Genomic DNA, 18,549 nt, shown 5'->3' with positions numbered 1-18,549 from the left:
TTCAGCGGGGACGAGGCGCCCAATGATACGCGTGAAGGTAAAGCCTCCACTCCAGGTTAATTTAAAATAAAACCAAAGTTTGTTTGAGGCAGGGTAGAACATAGAAGGAAACATCAAAAGCACCAGCTAGACTACGCAGTGCCCCCTGACTACCTCGCTTAAGGATAGCCTTGGCTAGGGAAGACCAGGAAGATGGAAACTTTGGGTTCCAAAGCCTTTGTTTTACCCAACGAGTTGCCGAGATCAGCCGCTGAGCTGGGGGGTGCTGTGCCCAGCGCAGCACTTCCCGTGGAGCTTGTTTGTACGAAGGGATGTACCGTCCTCACAGCCACCGTGGGAGGAGAGGCCGCCCTGGAAGAAAACCCCAGCCCTGGGACCTGCCAGGGTGGAAGAGTGCGCATAGCATTGGAAAGCAAGAAGGTGAACAGGGAAAACTGGTAGTTTTTCCATATTTAATCAGCTTCCGATCATTTTCAGTTTGATTTCGCTTGCTTTTCTTTAAAAAAACCACCCGCCGGCACTTGGAGAGCTGCTGCTTCAAGTCATTCTCTGCATGTGATCGTTCAGTCTTTGCCTAAAACACAGTAAGAACATTTCAGCAGCTCAGACTGAATCTCGGTGACTGCGTCTGCGTTAGCCAGTGATGCAGCGCAAAAGCAGTGGATCTCAGGCAGGAGCGGGTGGTGCAGTTGTGTGTAACTCCATAAGGATTAGGTCAGGTCCCTGGTGGAATGTCCCCACCACACCTGTAATTCATGGATCTCTGAGGACGTGGGAATTTTTTTGGATTGCAACCCACCTTCTGTTTCCCCCGGATTTCCCAGTTACCTCTGGCGGGTCAGAGCCTGCTGCCAGAGGCAGGGCTGCCCTCGTACACCAGCGCACTGTCCATGAGCGCTTCCTCAGCCTCGTAGCTGCTGTTGCGCAGCTCCGTGGCCACAGGGCACAGCTCCTGGTTGCACCACCTGAACAGAGAATGCAAACGGTTTGTCCCAGCCCCGTTACCCAGACAGATTTCAACTTGAGGTCTGCCCAGTTTGGATCTCCCTCATCGCTGTCCGAAGGGAGATTCCCTGAGGGAGGGAAAAGCCGTGATGGTGACAGCAGCCAACCCAGAAACGTTGTTTGTCTCCATCTATGATGATACAAATTTTGGGTCTCGCCATGGCTGGGTGTCCGATCGCTCAGAGAGGCAGAGCAAAACCTGCTGCATTGCACAAGAAATCAGTTTTGGGCCCCTCATGACACAAAAGACATTGAGGGGCCAGAGCGTGTCCAGAGAAGGGCAATGGAGCTGGTGAGGGGTCTGGAGCACAGGTCTGGTGAGGAGTGGCTGAGGGAACTGGTGGTGTTCAGCCTGGAGAAAAGGAGGCTGAGGGGAGACCTTCTCGCTTTCTACAGCTCCCTGAAAGGAGGATGTAGAGAGGTGGGGATTGACCTCACTAGGAACAAGCGATAGGACAGGAGGAAACAGCCTCTAGTTACACCAGGGGAGATTTAGGATTGATATTGGGAAAAATGTCTTCCCGGAAAGGGCTGTCAAACACTAGAACAGGCTGCCCAGGGAAGTGGTGGAGTCACCATCCCTGGAGGTATTTAAAAGCCGGATAGATGTGGTGCTGAGGGACATGGTTTAGTGGTGGACTTGGCAGTGTCAGGTTGATGGTTGGACTTGATGATCTTCAAGGTCCCTTCCAACCTAGATGATTCTATGATCTAATCCGGTTAGGGCTAGAAGAGGTTTTTGCTTACCTTTGAGCAGCAGAGATGTCTGTGGAGGAGGCGTCAGGCCGAGCTGCGTGTTCAACTAAAAGAGCCCCTGTGGAAGAGTAGGAGACATCAGTCTTCTGGGCTCTAGGCAAAACAGCAAGGGCTCGTGGAAAGTGGGGGGTGGTTATTCTCAGCCGCATTTGCCAGGCTGAGCTGCCTCAGTTGGAAAGAAGGTGGGGACCTGGCTTTCTGTAAAACTCCACCCTTGACCCAGAAGGTGTAAAACTGGGCCGTTCTAGGGCTGGTTCCTAGCCCTTTCCTGGCCTGAAATCCATCGCGTTTCTCTTCCCTGCTACCTGTATAGATCCTTGCAAGGGTGTAGGAGAAGTCTCTTGCTGCAAGCTCCATGGTCAGCGCTCCCTTTGAACCAGCTGCTTGCATGAACCGTGCGAGACTGCTGATGGCATCCTGCGTTTGCTTCACGGCAGCTTCCAGTTTCGCAGTGCTCGAAGCCAGCTCCAGTTTTTTCTGCAAAGGAAAACAATCACAGGAAAAATTATGGCGTGTTTACCTTCTGCAAGGAAACGGGGCTGGTGAAATCCTGAGAACGCCCAGCAACTACTAACAAAAAGCTTAAATCAAGGTGGCTGAAACTTGCGCTGCTGTAGGTGGAGCGGCCAGAGCACCGCGCAGCAGCAGGAAAGGGGACGTCGCCCAAAGGAAACTCGCAGCCTTGCCTTCAGGATGGAGAATTCCCATCAGCCAGACCCAGCACGTTGCTGTTTCCGTGCTGGCTTTCCAGCTGCAGGTGGGGACCACATCACATCCCTAGTTCTCTCTAATTCCATACCTGTATCAGCTTCTAATTATATGTGATCTCTACCATTTTTATATTTTCACTGACGTTAAGATCCTAGAGCTCTGTCCAGGCAGGAAAATTCAGATTTAAAGGAACTTTTCTCCACAGGTCATGTCAGTGGGAAAGGCTCCAGGACCAGAGTGGCTCTTTTCTGATGGACGTCAGGCATTTAACGGCACCTAAAAGCTCTCCCCAGTTCAGCCTTGCTGCTGGCCTCTCCAGTGTCCCGAATATCTTATGAAAGCACAAGTGATACTCTGCCAAGAGTCTAAAATCATTGCTCTTTTGTCACAGCACACCCATAGCTGCCTGGATGCCACTGCCTGAATGCATCTGTCTTTCCCACATCATTCCCTCTTACGAGGGATCGAACGAGAGGAACGTGCATTCTGCCTGGAGCTGCCTGGCTGGGGTGACATCACGGTCCCCCTGAAGTCACACGGGTGGGGAAGCAGCCAGCTCTCACCCACGCAGCCGGCATCGACCTCCAGACCCCGCATCATCCCCCTCCCCGCAGCTCTTGCAGCCGGGCTTTGCTGCAGCAAAGCAGGCCAGGACAGCTCGGCCGCCCCCGGCACTGCCGGTGTTCAGGGCTGGCCCTGCCTCCATCACTGCAGCCTCCTGTGCCACCGTAACGGCTTTACATTACCCAAATCCAACTCTCGGCAGTAGAACTAAAGGATTACCTTGGGCAGAACCGCAAAAAAAGGAACCGTTACATATTTAAGTAGCATAGCAGGTGGTAGGAGGTGCTTGTCGTTAATTAGTCTCATTTGCAGGTTATTTATGAAGCGAAAGCCTGCAAGTATCTGCTGCGCAGAACTAATTTTTTATGTTTTTGAGGCTTTCAGCGCTTAAATGATCATGCAGTTCCTCTTGCCAGTACGTGAAAATACAGCTTATTTGCACAGCAGGACTCCGACTGCACAAGCTGAACCCAGCTTTGTGTTCTGCAGTACGGCTGTGCGTGACACCTTCTGCCTAACCGCTGCCCTGTGCTTTCTGACTATTAATACAAGAAAAACACAATCCTCAATGGCTGCTATTCTGTGCTCTAGGCAAAGCGGCACATAAATACTCCCAGCGTATGCTGTACAAATACAAAAACATCATCATGAAAGCGGTCAGGTCTAGTGCCAAGATAAAGTCCAAAGAACCCTCCAAGCCCACAGAATGCTAATAAGATATTTTAAAAGTTGCTCGGTGCTCGTTGCTAACAAGGATCAAAGACCCCAAAGGCACAAACATATTCCCAGCAGCTTGGGCGGAAGCCAGCATCACGCAGGCCAAGCACAGAGACGACACACGCGCTTCTGTCCGCACCCTGCTGCTCGTGGCTGGGGTACGAACGGCTACGTCCTACGCTGCCTTGCTTTTTAAGGCTTAAAAACCTGGGCAGTACGGACCAGGAATATAAAAGCATCATTTTAACCTTGGGGGAAAAAATAGCCATTGTATTCTCTTTGCTCTCCGATAATTTACACTTCTATTTTTTTCTCACGTTACACTCATTCTTTTCCCAACCAAAAGCACTGCATCTTCTGAAAGATCAAGCTGGGTTTTTCCACGTCCTCCCCTGCGTTTGAGAGCGAGAGGCTGGAGAGCTGCTTCGGGGAGGGTGCTCGAGGCAGAAGCAGCTCCTGTTTTCTCTCCTGCATGTTCATCTGCTCCAGTCCCCACAGGGTGTAACCGAGGGGAGGCACACGCAGGCGGCACCGCTCTGCCAGCTGCACGCTGCTTGTCTGGCTGAAATTATCAGAGAGCAAAAAAGCTTTAGAGCTCCGGGATTTTCTGATTCCTTTGGTTTTTACTGAGGAATTGTAGGATGCCACTCATTTGTTTGCTCTCACGAGCTACCAAGCAATATTGTCTGAATGTTTTTTACTTAAAAGATTAACCATGAGCATTTAAAAATACAGCAACAGGAAGAACATCCAAAACAGGGCTAGAAGCACAAGTCTCATATTAATGCTTCAAGCAAACATGTAGTCTCACTTTAATAACCTAGATTTATTTCCTGCCGTGTTAAAATTGTGGTTATAGTCTGAAAAGGACCTGAAAACACCGTCTTAGATTGTACATCCGATTTACAGCTAAGAGTTTCAGCCCTATGCAGTCATTCTTGCTGCGCAAGTTGATTCTGAGCTCCGCAAGGCGCTTGCAGGACTGGCGTTCGGAAACACCCCTGTACTGCCATGTGACCAAATTTCATCTGAAGTGACTAAAATGCAATAATCAAATAATTCCCCGGTGCTATTTTAGAGTCAGTTTTCAGATGGTAATTGAATTCTAAAGTAGACCCAACGCTCTGGCTCAAAATTCCAGCTAATAAATTTTTAGTATAACATGGAATGACTGCCCCGGTGCAGAATCCACCTGAAGTCCCCGCACGGCTGCGCTGGAATCCAGGACTGTCTCTCACACTTGCTCTTCTCGCCATGTGTTCTCCTGAGACTCTGCGGACTAATTACTTCTCAACAGGGTGGTCTGTAACACACTTGCCTGTGTAAATTCAGCTTCTCATAACCACCTTGTGCAAGGATGAGGCAGTTCTCTGTATTTCCCTTTTCCTGAGGATAATTACGACATTGGGTTCCTGCTCCTAGAGCGCAGCACCATCAGGGGCAGGTATCCCACCGTCAGCAGAGGCGACTGACACAGGATAAAAGCAAAAATAGGTGGCAATGGGGCCAGGGGGGAAGTTACCCTGAGATATGACCTTCAGAGAACCAAGTGCTACGCTGTACAAAGTACGAATGCTGCTTTCTCCACAGCAGCCTGCCATCGGGCACAAATCCTGCACATGGAGAACCGTGATGGACAAACATAAAATCAATTGTACGAGTTTTGTGCGCATCAATAAAAAGGAAATGGATTGGAGCAGTAAAAATCCCTTTATGGAGGGCTAAATGATTTCCTTACTAGACAGGAATGGGAAGGATGTTTCGAAATGAGCCAGACTCCCAGAGACCAAAAAAAATTGGACACGTGGAGGTCAAAAAGAGGTTGTTTATCAGCTGTGAGTGAAACCCTGATTCTGGTGTAGAAGAATCTCAGCACGTTCCTGCCCAATGCTGCAGAGGCACTCTGCAGAAATAGCTCCCAGTCTGCCTTGCCACTGCCTGGCTGCTGAAGGCGTAAGGGAAAAGTTTTCTGACACGTCCAGGTGAAATTTGCCAAGTACGAGCTATTACATCCAGAATCAGTGCATCAACATTGTTCTCCCAGCTCTCCAGCCACTCCATTGCCGCACTCCCCAGACAGGGAGGCAGCCTCAGCGTGGCAGGAACAGCAAATGCTGTGGCACTTACCGGAATGTGGAGACCTTTCAAGTCCGTGCTTGCTTTTGACCCTCCTGTCTCATATACAGAGTGATTTGTGGGAGTGCGAGAGCAATGATGAGCTTGTTAATTAATAAATCTCAATACTTGGTGTTACTGCTGTGCGAGTGCCTGCTCTGAATCACGTTGCTCTGTTCTTTAATGCTTCTCTGATGATTCAGTTGTTAAGAAGCTGGAGGGGCCCTCTCAACTACGCCCCTGAGGTGCTCCGAGGACTGCAGTGTGGCACCTTTGTGGGGTATTCATTTAAATTAGCGTTGAGTGTAAGACTGTGGAGGCCGGCTTATTTTCACATTATATTTAGAGCCTACCACCCGCTCCTTTTCTTCTCCACTCCATTACCTTCAGTATCAGATGCTGCTGCTTCTTATCAACAGCTGGACCAACTGGCTTTTTAATTAGCAGGTGCGCTCCGTCCCACTTATGAGCAGATTTGGGTTTCTTGTTTGGTAGTCAAATTGTTTGAGGTATTTTTCCTTCATCAAAAGTTGTCTGAGAGGATGGTAAAAAGACACTCATCTCTGGAGGTCAGAGAGGTGCTCTGTACAGAACCCAGCTGAGTTGGGGGTTTGAAACATAGCAGAAGTTGTCAACTGCAGCCGCTGGTGAGAAGGAGTCAGGCTCTTACTGGTGTGGTTTGAGGTCAATGCTGCAGGGAGTGCTGTGGGCCAGACCTTTCCCTTCTCAGGGGGTCTGGATGAGAAAGGGAAAGCTACGCATAGTCAACACCAGCAACTCCAGATGCCCAGGATTCCCTCACTGTATCTGGGCTAATGTAATCTGCATTGTTCCATCTGGGTTAATAGTCTAATCTCTGAGACAATACCCTCTGATATGCTGATCGTCCTTTCAGGCTGGTTCCTGTCTGCCTTTACGGGATGTATCAAGCCAGCTGATGCTCATTTACCTTCATGAAATTCTGAGCTGCTTTGAACTCTCTGTGACTGCCTGTCATCCGAGCAACTTTAAAAGAGCAGCCTGTAGGTAAAGCCAGAGAACGGCAAATCTGAAGAGGCAGCAATGGAATTCCTTCAGCTCTTTCTATCTTTTCAGAAGGAATAAAAATAGAAAGTCATAATGCAGTAGGTAGCCCTAGTGAACGTTTAATATTCAGCAGTCTTGTGGTGTTTTTCCAGGTAAGAAACAAAACCACAGAATTATTTTGGACTCAGGAAGGTGACTCTCACATTAAAAATATTGGTACCTGTCATGAGGAACTCTGACAATGCAAAACTCTTCACTGCTGAGATGAAAGTATCTGCATTTTTTTTTGCAGCACACAAGGATCCCAAAACAAGCACTGCCTGCGTTCTACTTTTGTAAGTGCTATTTAAAGAGCAGAATTGTGAGACACCTTCCGAATACTTTGAAAGCTTTCAATTTGGCCGTATTTCTTACCAGTCTCAGCTTGAAGCATAAACACCAAATAAGATTTTGCCAAGGTGGGCAAAGCAGGCTGACTGGTGCTTCTGATGTGGGCTCACCTGCACTGTGGAGTAGAACACAGCCATGACCTGTCCTTGACTTTTGCTGAGGGATCGCAGGACATCAAGTGAGAGGATATTTGTTGTTCCCTCCCATATGGACAGCACCTGTGGGGTAGAAGAGACTGTGGAAGAGCATGAAGAGGCCTTTTGGAGCGACTGCAATAAAGAAAGGGGAACGTGAGGATACAAAGATGTGGGACAGAGCTAAGGGATATCAAGGAAATGTCCAGAGATGTTTTGACTCACCACAAGTGGAAAGGAGCAGTAGAAATGGGAGCCAGGAGCCCAGCCCCACTACTGAGCTAGGAGACAACCCCAGCACCAGGAACACATCACGTCCCCTCCCTGGTGATGACTGGGCTCAGCAGCAAGGCAACTAGGAAAGAGCTGCCATGCCTGGAGCGAGTCTGGGGAGGACTGTGTTTTTCTTTGAGTTTGTCTTTAGTAGGCAGCCATGGAGTACTGTGCAGGGGACTAGGTGACACACAGGAGCTGCTTCTGCTTCTCCTGCTGCTTTCTTACCAGAGTATCGCGGAGTATGACTGGCAAGCCTGTGTCCTCCATGTAACCTTGTCCTCCAAAACTCTCTATTGCCTCAACAGCAACAGCAGAAGCCTGCAAAATGCAGAGAGCCGACATGATCCCCATTGCACAAGGGGAAAGAGCAGCCAGAACCCTCTAACATCACACAGCAGTTCCTGCTGGGATGGGACTGACTGGATCCCACTGATTTGCTGAGGCAGGTTGCTCATTATATGCAGGAGGAGCAGTCTGGGGAATGAAGACTGAGTAACGCTGAGAGAGCACCTGCAGGAGCAGTCAGACCTTGGGAGGAGATCCAGGGAGAGTCTGTCTCAATACAGTCTTATTTAGGTAAGGATAAACCCATGGTTCACTTGGTACATGGGAGTACGTGTCTCTGGTCCAGGAGAATCTTTACCTTCTCCTTGCTTATGGCGTGTGAGCTTCACTATGTTTAAGCTGAGGGCAATCAGAAGAGGGACAGACCTTTGAAGTTAGGGCTAATGCTAAGCTATTAACACCCGCTCTTCTATTTATTCATAACTAGGAGAAAGATATTCCCCATAGCTCCATGCCCCACCTTGGTCTTGGAGCAGCCTCAGCAGCATTCCACTGTGGCATGCGGAGTATTTCACAGACAGTGCTGGCTCTGTCTGTTCTGATCGCACGGCTAATCTGTGGCCTTGAGAGCAAAGGGACAAGTCTCCTACCCACAAACTCCAGCCTCGGTGCAGTCAATAATTGCTGCAGGCCCTGAAGCTCGAGGTCACTGCCAGTATCCCCTGCTATTGCTGCCCTTTGTTAATCACTCCTCTTTCCAGCTCTGTGGTTGCTGACATGCCACACAGCCCCGCTCCCAGCTAATCAAACTGGTTGTTCCATACCTGCTTCCCAGTGTACAGTTTGGCGACTGGTATCAGCAGCCTCAAGAGAAGCTGGTCTTGCTCACTTGCCATGTTGGTTTCCGCAAGTCCAAGCAGCCGAACGATCTCCATAAGCAAAAGAAACGCCCCTCGCGTCTGCACCTGCAAGCAGAGAAGTGGGGAGCTTCACTGGCGAGGGTCTTTGACTCGGGCCGATTCCAGGCTTGTCTGCTGAGGTGCCATGAGGCTATCTCGAAGGCACATGCAATACTCGGACCTGGGCAAAATGCCACCCCCGCCCATACAGACCCACAATTTCAGAGACAAAGACCACTGACCAGCCAAGGCACAAAGCATGAAATATTAAAGGTAGTCCTCAGCTGCCTCTCTTGGACAGCACAATCTAGTATGAGGAAAGGGGCAAGGCCATTTCATCAGGCCTTCTCGGAGCCTTATCAAAGCTCCTATCAGGCATCCAGGTCACAAATCCACATCCTTTCCAAGGATAAGGGACACGAGACTGTACATCTGATGGTCAACCTCTGAGCACCAGGATCTGCAAGGTCTCTTGCTGAGCAACTCGCTTGCCTGGCAAGTTGTGATTCGGGAAGCATCAGGCTATGGCACTCTGTAGCCCCTGTTCATAACAATGTGCTGTGGGACTATATAGGGTCTGGCCTTTCTTTCAGAGGTGGAGTTCTGGCCAGTCACTAAGAGATGCTGGAGCTTTAAGTTATGTTTGGCAGATGTTAACCGCTTTCCCTCTCTTCCACCTTGCAAGAGGATTTTTAAATACCATTTTAAAAATGAGCATGAATCTATTGCAGCCCAAGGGCAAGTGTTGGTGCTACACCACTTACAAAAAGAAGTAGTGCCTGGATGGGTGAGAGGAGAACTGTGTGCCTTCTCTTTGGAGTTTCAGTAGGGGTGTCCTGTGAATTTAGCGAGCTGCTACAGCTCAGCACTGTGGCAAAGCTGTGAAACATTCCGCAGTGAGCGAAGGCCCACACATGGAATTCCTCCCAAAGCCCAGAGCCAGAGGGCCAATTCATACTGCTCTCTCCTCCATCGTCTGTTATTGCATTAGACAACATTCACATCTAGAGGCTGTACTCGAGCTCATTGTCTTGTGGTGATGAGTACTGCACAGGTACAAAGTGAAGACACACTTGTCTCAGGAGCTAAAGTGCATGGTGACTCCTCAGGAATTGTTCAAGCCTGCTGGGAACAGTGGGAACAGCGCATCTCCTGGTGCATGAGCTACCAGGGAAGTTGGATGAGTCTGTATCAGTCTTGGACAAGAGTTTGTTAACTGCATGAACTGCACAGGAGACTGTGGTGTCATGCTCGGTCTCTGACGCTAATGACCCACTTCTGAGGCCGTGGCATATCATAGTATGATATATCATAACATGCATGAACTTTGGCACTCCTCTCACAATAGCTCCCAGGTAATTGTTGTTTAGGATAACCTGAAGTCCAGCAGAGAAGTTAGGTCCATTGTTAGATCAAATCCCACTAGAATATGGCAATTCCCCTGTTGCATACATCTCACTGTAGCAGGAACAGCCTTCTAGACCTGACTGTTGCACAGAGAGGCAGGCTGGCTGTGCTCATTAGCAGCTGAGGACCTCTGCCCTCTTTCCTTGCCAACAAATTCAGCTTGGCTCCCAAAAGCCTTACCTCCATCCGGGCTATTGTCTGCATGTGTAGGGGATGGTCCTTGAGGAGCTTCCCAAAGGCAACCCGCCTACGGGCGTACTCCCTGCTCAGACTGATCATCCTAGAGAGAATAGAGCCAGGGAAAGCAGTTAGACCAGCAGCTTTCCACTGCTGAGATTTCCCTTCCGCCCACCCCCACTGGAAGAACCCTGCTCAGCTATAGCACACCAGCCTAGGTCACCCGCTCACAGGCCAACCTCCTCCAGCGCTGCTGGCTTCCAGACCTGTGCCTGCAAAGGCATTAGATGTCAATTGGCTGCAATGCTGAGCATTGCAAAATCCCCTTGTCCTGATAAGCTGCTCCTTCAGCTCTGGGGGGGATCCATGCTGCCTTCACCTTCTCATGGAAGCCACTGCACCAATGACATTGTGGATCCGAGTTATGTTCAGCATGTTGGAGATGGAGGCCACTCCCCGACCCTCTGCAGAGATCTGAAAGCATCAAGGAACAAAGGCTGATGTAAGCCTCTCGCACAGCCTTGGAAGCTGACATATAGCCAGGTGAAATTAGTGTCAACAAACAAATAGATAGAAGCTGTCCACTCCGTCTCCGTCTGTCCTCAGGCACCACACAGATCTACTTGCTTTAAAATATGGCTGTCTCATTTTAGCCAAGTCTGTGGCATGACCGGAGAGGTGGCTTTGGAGACCGTGTCAGCAGGATCAGTTCTGGTCCCTGCTGCTTGTTCCTACCTGCATGCCACACAGAACTGTCCCTCAGCTGGGCCAATGCAACTGAATTAGGGAAATGATCAGCCTAAAATGACTTTTTTTTTTCTTTTAATCTTTCCTCCTGTCTTTTCCTGAGCTCTTCTCAGCTCTGTCCCACACACTGCCCTGTTGGGGAAGCGTTCTGTGAACAGCCACAGAGGTGGAAGAGAGGAACTTCAGTTGGTACCACTGCCAAACCCCTCCATGAGTGGTCTGCTGTGCCGTGCCAGCCCAGCCCCAAGAGGAAGGTGAAACCTTACGTACTAGCTCTGCTTTAGCTCCATTGAGCCATAGCTCTGCTGTTGCCATCTGCCGCGTGCCCAACTTGTCTTTCAGCCTTTGCACTTGGATGCTGTTCAGCTTCCCCTCCTCATCTCGTACCTTCACAAAGAACAGGGACAGGCCGCTGGAACCCTGGGGCCATTGAAAAGACATGCAAAGATGATCTGATTACAGTGAAACATGGAAGAAAAAGAACGTCCCTGCTCCTTCACCGGGTTCCACCATCAAACAGACCTGTTTTACATGTCCTTCAGCATCCGCTATCCTGGCCAGGGTTAACGTCATATCAGAATCGGCAGCTGATGTAAACCATTTAAAACCATAGAGACGATATGTACCATCTGGCTGCTTTCTGGCCACTGTCTCGGTGCCGTTAGCTGCAGGAAAGGAGATCATCTTAGCTTTATAGGAACTTATGTATCAATCAATGCTGATTTTCGGTTTAAGCAGCAGCTCTTTTAAGTCACCTCTTGCTATCAAGAGGGAGTATGGATTAGCTGCTAATCTTTTTCATTGACCCTGGATAAGAAATGCAGCCAGCGTTAAGTACTAGAAAGGAAATATGCTCTGTTTAACTGCGAGCCTTTCCAGCAATTGCTCCAGACTACCAGCTGGTAATGGCAGCGCTTTGTAACCTGAATGCACCACAGTGTATAATCCAATGCCTCCATTTCTTTAGAAGCTACCACAGTCTTGTGGGGGTACAGAATCAGGAGTCCTGCAATGATGCACAACCCTGTAGCTTTCACTCCACAGCTGCCCCTTTCACTTCTTCCACCAGGAAACCAACTGTAGCTTCATCGGATGGAGTTGTCTCCGCCGTGGAGTTTGGAGATTTCCTGGCCCATCACACTATTACTAACATTAGTCAAGGAATAAAAGCTGAAGGGCAAGAATGCTTTCTCAGTCCCACTTGGGATGGGTCTGACTGTCTTGCTCAAGGTTTAGATTATAGAGCTAGACATCCACGTGTTATCTGTGCAAGGAACACAGCTCTGTACCTGCCTGTGCGTACTGCACGCATCAGTGGACAGAAGTTGGGCTTTTGTTGGTTAAAAAGCAGAGCTATGGAGAGGTTTCCTAAACCAGCTACCTGGCTTTGTAAGTTCCCCACATCCTTCATCTTCTCAGTTTTCACTAACACATCTAGCTGCTGCTGCAGCTACTTCCCACCTCCGAACACATACCAACATCAGAACCTCCTCTGCGCTCTGTCATCCACTGGCCAGAGGTCCAGAACTTCTTGGGGTCACGGGATGTCAGATGGTCAAAAGCATTTTTCAGAGATCCAGGAATACCTAGTGACTGTTTCGGGAGAGGGAAAAGAAACAAAGATGATCATAACACAGTAGATGAAATTAAGACAGTTGCCTTAACTACCACTGGTGCCTCCTATGCTCAGGACGAGCAGGCGAGCGGGGCACCGAGTATTCTGCGCTGCAGTGCGTCTGCACGTACTGCTGAGAGTCTGTGAAACTGCCCAGCTCCCCCACGGCTGCTGGAGCACCGTGCAGACAGAAGGCGCAGGCTTGCGTTGCAAAGGAGAGTGCTGAGCATCCTCACACCCCTCGGATTTCTGCACCGCTAGACATCTGGACAGAGAGCTTTCAAAACAGCTCATGTGCCACGGTATCAACATACGTTTATATACGCTGGATGTCACCAGCACCCAAATTGCTGCAGGAAAGAGGTAACTGCCTTCAGCTTCTTAAATTTTTATTGAATTAAAATGCCCAGGGCTAGCTACTCAAGGGCTAGCTTTTCTCTGCATCCTACATAGCCACTGACATAGTGCAAAGGGTGTCACTAAGATGCAGAGCCAAATGTTCCGATTGGGAAAGTCTTGCTAGCTTGGTTAATTTACATCAGGTATGGATCTGGCCCAATATATCTGCCACTACACAGGAAAACAAACTATATCACCTAGTAAAAACATATGGGACACCTTCCCAACCACCTGCAGTGCCACAGGTTTCATGTGCAGCAAAGGCCTTATTGTACACAGTGTTGTACGTAAACATCAAAGCTAGCCTGGGCACAAAGACTTTACAACTAAAGGAGAAAGGCAGTGGGAGACAGAGCTGAGTCACAGAATGAGGAAGGGCCGTGCCCAGAGCCAGATGGCAGATGAGCTCTCTTCCATCCTTGGCCAGTGCTCCAGTCTCTACCCAGTGCTGCCAGGACGTGGGCTGTGCCCTCAGAGGCCAGCTGAGCTCATACCTCAATAACTTTGGCCGCCCCATCAGTCATGGCCAGTGGACAGTTGAAACCTCCAGAGCAGCTTGAAAATAAGTAGAGTTTGACAGCCTGATGCAGACGGCTAGGAAAGAACGAGAGTGAAAACAGACAGGTTATGCAGCAGTTCAACAGCAGGAGGATAAAACATCTTGACTAGGAAGAGAGGAAGAAAATACAGCAGAAACAGGTGAGAATCGGACTGCTCATTTCTGAGAGGGCAAAAACTGTTTCAGCCAGGAAGAGAGAAGAGGAGCAGCGGAGTTTCTCAGTCCCAGAGGGACTGCCAGAGCAAGGCTGGATGGAAGGCATTGCTTGCCAGCTGGTGCACATTAAGTGCAGTTTTTTAAAAATAAGAAACGTGGGTCTATCTCCAGAGGCTGGAATACAATGAAACTGCAAGTAAAATCCCAGATCTTTAGCTGTGTTACAACTAATGCTTGTAAAGCTGGAGCAGCGCAGGGAACTGCCAGGCCCCAGCATCAGGAAGGTGACATCAAAGAATATTATGATCAACTGTAGGCCATTAGTTACGGCTTATCATTGCCGATGTGGAACATTACAGCGGACAGACACTGCTGTTCAGTACAGCAGTAGGTGTGCTTTTGTCCATGTATCATCTGTTACCCATTATACAACAAGAAATTCAGTCCTACGTGATGCTGAGTATACCCTGCTAAGAATAATCAGCAAGGCACCCAGTCATTCCCATTCTCCCCCAGTTACCTCCAGTTGGAGTATCTTCTCTCATAGGCCTCAGCGATGAGCCCCTCTTCTGCTGAAATCTCTTTCATCTTCCTCCAGGCTGAGCAGGTGACAATCTGATCCACCCGCTGTCCCCAGGCATCATACTGCCGAAACACAGGGGGGTTCAACTCGCATTCCCATCCTAAAGGTCTGATCTTGGTTTGCAGACGGTTTCCAAATCTCTCCAGGTCCTGATTCACCTCCTCCAGTACCTGTGAAGCAACAAGAAGAGCACTTCAGCACGTCCCTGGAAGGCAAAGAGCCTCGGTCCTAGCTGGAGAGGTAAAGGACTGACCATATTGTCCTGTGCTGCTCGTGGTCTCTTGCCACTTGGCCCTTCCATGCATTCTGTAATGCAGCAGGACAGCTTGTCTCCTGGCCTCTGCTGGCACAGCTGTGCTCAGCTGTCACTTTTATTTTCCCCCCAAATCATTTTTTCAAGTTACTTCTGGCAGGATCTCTGGACTTTACAGAAGACAGAAGAGCTTTTATATCAGGGCTGAGAATGACACAGATGCACATGAGCAGGGGCGGTTGGACAAGACGATCTCCAGAGGTCCTTCCAACCTCAGCTACTCTGTGATTTACTGCTGGAGGAGAATGCCAGGGGAAGAGCTGCCAAAACCAGAAAGCTTTCATCTGTACAGGAAAACTTCCACTGGGCTCAGTAGTTACCCACCTATCAGATTAGAAAAGGAGGGATGGAGAAATCATTTAAGCCTGGCACCCAGGGTGTCTAGATTCAAATTTCCACCCTTCATCCAGCTCCCTGAAGGGCCCTGCATAAGGACTCACATGCCCTCGTTTCGGCCAGGCTTGGCTGACTTGGATAGAGTAGTCTGTCCATACTTAATGGAAAGAGACCAGCACCCGCAGAGGAGTGATTCATTCCAGCCCTCTTAGATACCTATTTTAAGGTGACAGGAATTGTCTTCCGCAACCGCTCTTCACTGTCAGTGGCCAAAGCTGAGGGAAGTTGCCTAGAATTAAATAACCTCACTTATAGATGATTAAAGTTAGGCCAGGTTGAGCCAACCTCTAGCACTGTTGGACCCTCGTTAGCATAAATACATCCAAGACTGTAATGGGGGTCACAGAAGTATCTGATCTCTCATCAGAGGAATATTTTTTGCTGTTCTCTGCCCCCTCGAGAGATGCTCATTTCCTCCTCGATACACCAATCATGGAGGTGAATGCTGTAGTTGCTGTACCCAAAATGGTGCAATTATAAAACACATTAATTTGCTGTAGGTGAAATACAAACACTGCTTCTTCCTTTCCCTGCTTCGCCCTGTATTGACTTTTCATTAAACTACCTCCCGTATGATTGATTCTTTCATCGCTCTGCCGTTCAGCGTGTGTAACGAAGATCCAACACACACTGTCCAGTTACTACTCTGGAAGTCTCCATCCTCAAACCAGACACTTTTCCTTCAGGTGAACGGTGAAATGGCGTTAAAAATCACAAAACAAGCCAAAAACGTGCACGAGAGCCCTGTCAAGCGGTACAGCTCACTCCTGTTTGCTCTAGGTGGAGCTCAGCTGGGATGGGTGTACGCCTCCAATGCTTATCGTATCGTGACAACCATTTGAAGGTTTTTTTAGAAGCATCACCTAAGAATCCAAGGTTCATGAACTTTGCTGATCCTGGAAGCACAAGAACCTTTGAACTGTTTAGCTGGTAGGTTTTTGTGGGCAGAACATTAGTTTAGCAAACGCGTCTCTTGGTCAGCACGCTACAGCGAACCCAAACTACAACAGTCCCTTCACCTCACCCACATTTTCTAAAAAAAACAACCCCAAACCCCAACTGCTTAGCTGTGAGCTCATGCCCTGACCACAGGCAGCCTTACAAACCACCGTGTGTGCCCAAGTGAACGTGTTTATTTCCAAGGTAAAAGAACAAAATCAGAGCTCCTACGTTTCTGACTGCTGAATGTAACAGACATCAGCCTGCACGCTCCAAAAAAGATACACCAAGCGATGGAGGGGGCAGCTGTAAACCATCAGGGGCAGGGCTGAAGTCGCAACCCAGCAGTATCTGCCGGGTGGTCTCATTCACCCTAATAAGTCCTTTGATTCTCCACGGATGAATCTATTGGAAATGTGCAAATTATTGCACATTAAGAGTGCAAACAGATGGTCCTTTATATTAAAGGACATATTTTCGGGGGGATCAAAGACCAACAGATACCTCTCCACAATGGTGCCCAGAAAAAACAGGTGCTTTCTTCTGTGTTCTCTGCAGAAATCACCTTCAAACAAAGAAACCTTTTGCCCCATTCCAGGAAAATCTTTGTGTTCACCACTGAACACGGGGTGAATAGTACAACAGGAATGAACCTCCAGCATGGTGTCCACTTCAGTGGGACACACACAGCTTCATCTGCTGCTGCTCTCCTGGAGAGGAAGGTGTTCATATGGAGAGCCAGCTCTCGGGCTGCAGACAAGCGGGTGCTGCCTGAAGCAGCCAGCAGACTGGGCTCTCCCTTTCAGCGGTGAGGCAACACTGCCCCGCTGGGACCAAGCACAGAAACGTAAGGGAGATGCTGCTGATTCTCTGGTAGATTTCGCAGCCGCTTTGTCTCTTTTGGGAAGGAGTGGGGAGCAGCGCTCAGCCTTGGTGAAAGACACCACTGATCTTTTTATTCTTCCAGAGATCTGAATTGTGCTTCTTCCAAAGGTGCAGATTAGGAGCAAGGTCTTCATGGATGCCTTCTCCCCCATCTTCTCTTCTGGCAGCAAGGCCACAGTGGTGTTTAGGGAGGCTTCATTCCCATCTTTTGGGATGGCGGTGACAAAAGCAACCACGCTCTTACTACCCCATGTCTGCAAGGCTTCACAGACCTGGAGAGCAAGCAGTGGCGGGAAGAGCATCACCAAAAGCCAGGTTCTGCCCCTCTGCTCACCCAGTGACTTTATAGGTCATTGCATTGCTTCTGCTAGAATAACTTGGGGAGAGAGGTCACACTCTGCTCCACGAGACCCGGTCCTTGAAAAGTGGGAAACAGTTGAGGTCCTTGGGGTGACAGCAGAGGACAATGAGATGAGCTGCCTCCTCCCAGGGGTTGCTGTAGGACTGGACCTCATGGAACAGAGACGCACAGCTCAGGGTCTTACCCCACCTCTCTGCACCCCTGCGTCCGTACAGAGCCTTGCCCGTCTGAAAATCAACCCAGAAAAGCCAACAACCCGTGCTGAGAACAAGCAAACCCCAAAGGGCCTTTGCATCCTCATGACTGCTCAGCTGAGAGCAGCCCCGCTCCTTTGGAAAGGAATTTCCTTAAAAGCCCCTCTTTCCCAGGTGGAAAGAAGTGGAAAAGCACAGCAGAATTTGGAAGCACCTTAGTTTTTTCCCTTTTTGTGAAATTTCTTACTCTGGATGACCAGACAACAAATGCCCAGCTGACAATCCCAAAACAACAATCGTGTTGCAACACCCAGGGGTCTACCAAGCCCTTTCTATTTCTGTTTATGTCCTGGCAGTATTTTTCAACCCTGCACTGATTCAAAGAAAACAAGTTTTAAGAACACAGATAAATTCCCCCCAGTTAAACGCCTGAAGGCACAAAAGGGCTCAGAGAAATGTTCAATTCACAGTCTTAAAAGAGTGACCTAGCCAGAATTGGAGTGTGTACACACAGAAAGACAAAGATGCACACCAGACCTTGGGAGGAAGGTGCGTTTTCAGGTAACTCTGAAGCAAAGCATCTTCCAGATACTGGTTCCCAGTCTCGGGCTGCTCTTGGAAGAGGGTCTCAGTTTCTCTCCTTGCAAGAGGCATTTCCAGATCTTCTAATACGTGTTTCTCCTGCGCGCCGACCTGTTGCCCCTGCCCCGCGGTTGTGTTGATCCCTTTGCCACTCGGCGGTTGGCACCTCTCCCAGACGCGGGGCAGAAAGCGACCCGACTGCCACGGCTTGCAGGTAGCACTGGATCTCCACCAAGGCAGGCGACAGGTAAACATGATCCCGCAAAGCCCTTTAGTGTGTCACGCCAACGGCTCTCACCTCCAGACCCTTCCTTGGTTGACAGCAGCACCAATCCCGTTTTGTTCTAATGTTGTGAAG

General features: G+C 49.3%; 1 protein-coding gene across 5 annotated transcripts; it reads right to left on the bottom strand.

Moving 5' to 3' along the window:
* Positions 1-438: 438 nt before the first annotated feature.
* On the bottom strand, positions 439-18,549 carry LOC309678609 (acyl-CoA dehydrogenase family member 11-like). 5 transcript variants are annotated; one of them, XM_082491694.1, is made up of 15 exons: positions 18,147-18,548; positions 14,459-14,691; positions 13,718-13,817; positions 12,685-12,802; positions 11,732-11,874; positions 11,480-11,629; positions 10,842-10,936; positions 10,466-10,565; positions 8,804-8,944; positions 7,920-8,012; positions 7,395-7,502; positions 2,067-2,238; positions 1,753-1,819; positions 829-965; positions 439-746 (listed from the first exon to the last, which is right to left on the bottom strand). In XM_082491694.1, exons 1-14 carry the CDS (start codon positions 18,444-18,446, stop codon positions 839-841), a joined length of 1,947 nt encoding a protein of 648 aa, XP_082347820.1. In that variant the 5' UTR covers positions 18,447-18,548; the 3' UTR covers positions 439-746; positions 829-838. The 5 variants fall into 5 exon arrangements, with proteins under 5 accessions (XP_082347820.1, XP_082347821.1, XP_082347819.1 ...); XM_082491695.1 differs by having other exon boundaries at positions 439-574; XM_082491693.1 differs by having other exon boundaries at positions 439-965.

Source organism: Vanellus vanellus, assembly GCF_965231255.1.
Source record: "Vanellus vanellus genome assembly, chromosome: 16".
Classification (NCBI taxonomy): Eukaryota; Metazoa; Chordata; class Aves; order Charadriiformes; family Charadriidae; genus Vanellus; species Vanellus vanellus.
This window is presented reverse-complemented; position numbering and strand designations above follow the sequence as displayed.

Excerpts from the sequence above, each read along its gene's own strand:
- LOC309678609 (XM_082491692.1), bottom strand. The coding sequence starts at position 18,446 with ATGTTTACCTGTCGCCTGCCTTGGTGGAGATCCAGTGCTACCTGCAAG. Across the intron at positions 11,630-11,731 it reads CTGAAGGACATGTAAAACAG|GGTTCCAGCGGCCTGTCCCT; the intron begins GTCTGTTTGATG and ends CAATGGCCCCAG. Across the intron at positions 7,503-7,919 it reads TCATACTCCGCGATACTCTG|GTGCTGTCCATATGGGAGGG; the intron begins GTAAGAAAGCAG and ends TCTACCCCACAG.